Genomic DNA, 6,076 nt, shown 5'->3' on the forward strand with positions numbered 1-6,076 from the left:
TCTCACATTACAGTTAAAATAAATTAAATGTTTATTTATGTTGAGCGAAAACATAATATTCGTAAACAACCCTTTCTCATTTCCCTTCAAAATCTAATTACAACGAAAATTGGGCTTGAACATTTTCTCTGAACATTCTTTGTTATTATAACTAACATGCTTCGATGCGAACAGCCGCGGGCGAGGCCCTCGCCAGCTTATCAAGAATCGCTTTTCCGAGGCCTATACATCATTTGTATTGTCGAATCCCGCAGATAAATAAAAGCGGAAAGAGGCGTCATCTCGCACTCCGCACTTCGGTTTTGTAAATAAATCATGGTCACGTGTCTTCGCATACGAAGCAGAACTCGCAGCGAAAACGCTCGGAAAACACTCGCTCGGTGACGACTTGAATGCAGATTGAAGTGTGGAAACACACGGCTGCTGTATTCACTGTAACTAAATATATTGTGTTTTAAGCAAGTAAATTTGATGTTTGTATGACCGTTGTGTTAACAAAAAACGGTTCAAATATTTACTTAGGTATAAAAATTAAAATATTAAGCTTTTTGATAGCCATTAACAAGAATAAAAAATAATATTTATCTATTTTAGTTAACCGTAACTGAAAAATATATTAGCAAGTCAATTGCTTATCACTTTTGTTACTTCAAGATTTAAACGCCTAAATAGTTATAGCTCTTTCTGTTTTCTACATTTGCTTACCAAATACATTTCTGTATGTGTTCATTTGGGTATTGGCAAGGAGGCGTGAAGGTTTGAATATTTGAATTAGGTGTCTGTAATACGAAAAATCAACTTTTGATAGTCGGACGTGATGAAAATAGAATTACTTTAAACAGAACAAATAACGCAGGAAGTAACCATTTGATATTTAGAAAACAAACAGCATTACTTACTCTTTTATCTAAAGGCTTACAGAACATTATCATCGAGATACGATTATTGCCGATATATACTAATTTTAGTCACATCTGTATAATACAATTATATATAAAATGAAAATTTTAATGTAAAAGGAAATAAGATTTTCTCGAAAGAAATATTAAAACATCGTCGAGGGAGTTAATTCATCTTCATCAGAATAAAAAAGGTTTTTAATATTTCAACTTTTAATATTGTTCTTATGCAAAGATATTTACGTGGTTACGTCGCTTGGGTTACTTTCAAAACTTTATTACTAGTTTTTGTCACCAACTTCTCTCGTGAATGGTTTTAGTTTTCTAATTATTTTCTTAATTAGTGAAACGTGTGTTAAGGTGTGGTTATATTTTAATTAAATAATGAAAGACCATTATCAAATTTAGGTTTTTTTATGCTAACTACGTCACTGTCAGTAGCTTCCGTCAGGCACTGAAACGTAAAAATATAATTCTGCCTAATAAAGGCTTAGTAAGTAAAAATTACAGCGTGTATTAGTTAAGGACCTTCCAAACAGACGAACGGACTTTTATAAGTATTTTAAAGTAATCTTATCTTCATATAAGGTTCGCGTTTTCTTTATTTACATTCTGTAATTAATTCGACGTTACTTTACCTTACAGCGACCTTGTAATCAGAGTGTTGGATAAAAGTTAAATAAAATGAAAAGACATATCTGAAATAGATAGTTGTATTTTAAAGACTTTATTATACTCGTATTTTTACACAATCTTTCACATGCCACATTAATTCGTAACCGGATTTCCAATATTTTTTCAATGTTTCTTTATTAATTAATGTTTTAAACAAATTTTTTGTTAAGATTTTTATTCAGTGTTTTATTAATATTATTTTTTTTATAAAAATCTTTATATATTTACCAATAATTATGACAACGTTGAAGTTTATTAGTTATGAGATATGACTTTCGAGACAGTGTACAACGACATTTCTGCTACTGAATAAAAAATTTAATTTAGATAGTTATCTCAAATTTATTTTCTAATACGATGACGTTTATTATTTATCTAGGTATAATAATCTATTTATATCAATTAATGAGTAAAAATTAAGCATACCGTTGAGGCATTTCAGAGAGAATAAAGATGTGTTCAAAATATTATATAATTAGATATAGAGGATCAGTTTATTGAGACATCACAGACAATCATTTATTTTGGATATTTACAAAGGAAGATATGTCACTGATCTGATCCAATCTCTCGATATAGGAATGTTCGTATAGACTCCAGGTCTATTTTTACCAGCACATCCAAAACCATACGACACCAGACCAACCAACTTTCCATTGTACACAGCTGGGCCTCCAGAATCACCCTGAAATTAAGTAATGAATTTAGTATAACGCACTAGTCTAGGAAATTAAAGAAACTTCCGAATACATTTCTATTGAGAGAAACAACAAACTCAAATATTGCTCTTAACAGTATAAAATATGTTCAACAGGTGGAATAATTACGAGCATTACAATCTAAAAAGAACTATAATAAATTGTATTTACGTTAATTTTTTAATAATTGTAGAAATTTATATATATATATATATGGTGGTAATATAAAGGTTATATATGTATATATATGGCTTGGTCGTGGTGGCCTGGAGGTTAAAAGTCCGCCTCTCATATGTGAGTGAGGGTGCGGGTTCGAATCCTGGCAAGTACCAATATGATCTTTTCCGAGTCATATGTACTTTCTAAGAGTATTTAGACACCACTGACGGACGGTGAAGGAACACATCGTGAGGAAACCTGGTCTTGTAATTTCAAATTATAAGATTGAAATCGCCAAGCCGTCTTGAGCAAGCGTGGTAATTAATGCTCTAACCTTCTCCATGTGAGAAGAAGCCTTTGCTCTACAGTGGGCTCCGATAGGCTAATGATGATATATATATTTATAGCCTTTATTTAGAAGTATTTCAGCTCTAAGTCGGCTTGAAGCCGATATTGATTTCTTCGGTATAATTAAAATTGATTGACCATACTTTTATTAAAATAAATTAAATGAACGTGTCGAACTGTATATACTTTGGTCAGTTGTATTTCTTTTTTTTCTCTATCTCAACTCATTTATTGTGTCAGTTACTACTAATGGTTTATTTTTCTCAGTTTATGAATATTTTATAGGGTTAAGTCATTATAGTTTGCTAGTTTTGATTTAGTTTAACTAAATCTGAAATTTCAAATAGCAGACATTAAAAATGTTACAGGAGAATTTAAACAATTACTTACTTGACAAGAATCCTTCGTGCCTTCTAAATATCCAGCACAAAACATTCTGACGGTGATATTCTTATAGCCATCATCTGGTAGATTCATGCATTCTTCTGAAGACATTATCGGCACACTAACACGTCGTAAGATATTTTGCATAGAGCTCTCCTGGAGTGCGATAAATTAAAGATTAATTTGAAAAACACAAAAAAGAAATTAAAGTTAGAATAATCCTGTGTGCACCGGAGGTCACCAACATGTTTATTATTAATAGCTTTACTGTATTGTAGTGGATTTGAAAACTGCTGTTTAGATTTTGACTTTAAAATAAACTATAAAATCTGATTAAATAGTTAAACTGGGATATAGCGTTTGTCTTATATACATATTATATGGGTAAATAAGTTTATGTACAAAATAAATCGTTAATCTTTTCCTTCTACCAACGAATTTATGTAGTTAAAAATAAATATGTATTTACTACGTAGAAAAAATAACTTACTTTATATTGCAAATGTCCCCACCCACTGACGGCGATCATATTCCCCGGCTGAATATCATTGACTGATCCAATAGCTATCGGTCTAGCCATGGAATTAACCGGAATCGACTGTTCCAACAAAAGCAATTGATAATCGTAATCATGGGAGTGAAGACTAGAACGATTCCAACCAGGATGGACGAAATGACTACAGATGAGGTAAGGTTTTGTATCATCACGGAAAGTTGAGCCAGCGTAGACGTAGGCGTGATGTGTTCTGCAAGGTTGGCCATGTTTAAAAAGACTACACTAAATTCATAGAACCGCACACTGCGGGCTGATTCGCGACAATAAATAATTATCGCTGTAACATGGTTATGACACGCAATAATAAAATGTCAATTTAATAGAAACATGCGCCATTACATCACTGTGTAAATTAGATTTCCTTGCATAGGTTTATTATAAATAGTTCTGATAAGGAATATTTTTGTTAAATTGTGATATAATTCTTGTAAATAAATTAAAAGACTACTTACTTACAATGGGCTGCAGTCAGAACCCAGTTGGGAGCAATCAGCGAGCCTCCGCAATATTTTCCATAAAGGACCTGATACGGAGCATCCTGGATAGAAATTTTTTCGCCGCCGACTATTCGGAAACCGATCTGAAATGATTGTAATCAGTAAAAGACAATTTTTTGTGCAGCTGAAGGTGACGAGTTATATATAAACACACTCCTATACCCCTTCGCTTGAATGGTCACTTATCACTGCATATAAAACAATCGTCATTTTAAATTGTAGAATATTTCATAAAATACAAATCAAACCACAACTATAATTAAACAAATCTGTTTTTATTTCATATTGTTCTGAATTATGTTTCTATTGCGTTTAATGAAGAACTCATATCAAAATCGCCTCATAAACGAATTGAAAAAAAAACCGTAAATAATACTTATTTTAATTAACATGCCACACCACCTGATTTATACACATCTTTTAACTCTCATATGAACAAAATTTTTCTCAGATACTTCTTTGGGCTTGACAATTCTTAATACTGACCTCTTCGTTCATGGAGTCATCGATTTTTCCAGCCAGGACTTCGTGGTAGTAGTAATAATGACGCGGAGGAATTGATCGCAGCACGACCGTGTTGTAGTAGCTTTTAATGCATTCCACAGTTAGAAGTCCTTTGTTTTGAGGAATTTTAACTAAAATATGAAAATACTTATACATTTATTTAATAACGAGGATAGATAAAATGTAAGTTTGCGTAAACGAGTTAAATGAACTTTTCTAGTAACCGGACATTATAGCTCAATATTTATGTTTTTCGACACCCATTTTTACACGAACCTACCAACAATCACAAAGAAATATAATTCCATTTCAATTAGGTTCATTAAAGACATCAAACCTAAATCTATTTGATTAAAAACATTTTTTATTCATGAAACTAGTGTTATTCGGATATACTACGCGGATTTTATTATTTAAAAACTACATAATCCCGACGTTTCGGTTACTTTGCAGCAACCGTGATCACGGGCAGACGAGGTGATCACGGTTGCTGCAAAGTAACCGAAACGTCGGGATTATGTAGTTTTTAAATAATAAAATCCGCGTAGTAAATCCGAATAACACTAGTTGCATTTAAATGAATACTCGCGAAAATCTTAGATCTCATTATTTTTTATTCATTTACATGAAACTAATATATTTCGGATATACTACGCGGATTTTATTGTTTTAAAACTACATAATCCCGACGTTTCGGTTACTCTTCAGCAACCGTGATCACGGGCAGACGAGATTAATATTTTTTATTGCAATTATTGGTCAGTTTAATTATTTTCAGTCACACTTTAAATAACATAAAAACAATTTTAATTAATAAAATACAGCATATATATTAGAAAGAAAAATTGTTTTTAGTATTTTGGCACGTCTAACTTTGAATTTTAACAAACCATTTAGATCTAAACTGGACGCGACACAAAATAACACAAAAAACACGAGCACTTGACACATGTTTGTGACATTTATGACATAACTCAAGGACTCAGTTAGATTCTGATATCGGCCCTAATATGAAGTTGAACAAATGGATATTTTCCGCTTGCCATTCTTATATATGATTACAAAAACGATACAAAGTTATTAACATCCAAACATTTTTATTTTCTGTTTATTTAATAATTAAATTACATAAAATGTGTGTCGCAAAACTTAATCCGAGATAAGGTTTGAAGGATTTTAGAAGTTTGGAACACTACGAATATAATAGATGAAGAACAATTAATTTGCAATAGAAAACAAGATATTCTTATTATATATTAGTTAATGTATGCAACACGTAGTTTTTTAAACACCGGATTGCTTTTGGGCAAGAATTGTATCCCTTTTTGTTTATTACTTATTGTCACTCACGTCATT

At 31.6% G+C, this 6,076-nt stretch overlaps 1 protein-coding gene across 1 annotated transcript; it reads right to left on the reverse strand.

Moving 5' to 3' along the window:
* Positions 1-1,769: 1,769 nt before the first annotated feature.
* Positions 1,770-5,720, reverse strand: LOC116776026 (trypsin 3A1-like). Its single transcript, XM_032669119.2, has 6 exons — positions 5,611-5,720; positions 4,703-4,851; positions 4,172-4,299; positions 3,654-3,909; positions 3,170-3,319; positions 1,770-2,259 (listed from the first exon to the last, which is right to left on the reverse strand). Exons 1-6 carry the CDS (start codon positions 5,669-5,671, stop codon positions 2,107-2,109), a joined length of 897 nt encoding a protein of 298 aa, XP_032525010.1. The 5' UTR covers positions 5,672-5,720; the 3' UTR covers positions 1,770-2,106.
* Positions 5,721-6,076: the final 356 nt, after the last annotated feature.

The sequence above is a fragment of the Danaus plexippus genome, chromosome 24, assembly GCF_018135715.1.
Source record: "Danaus plexippus chromosome 24, MEX_DaPlex, whole genome shotgun sequence".
NCBI lineage: Eukaryota > Metazoa > Arthropoda > Insecta > Lepidoptera > Nymphalidae > Danaus > Danaus plexippus.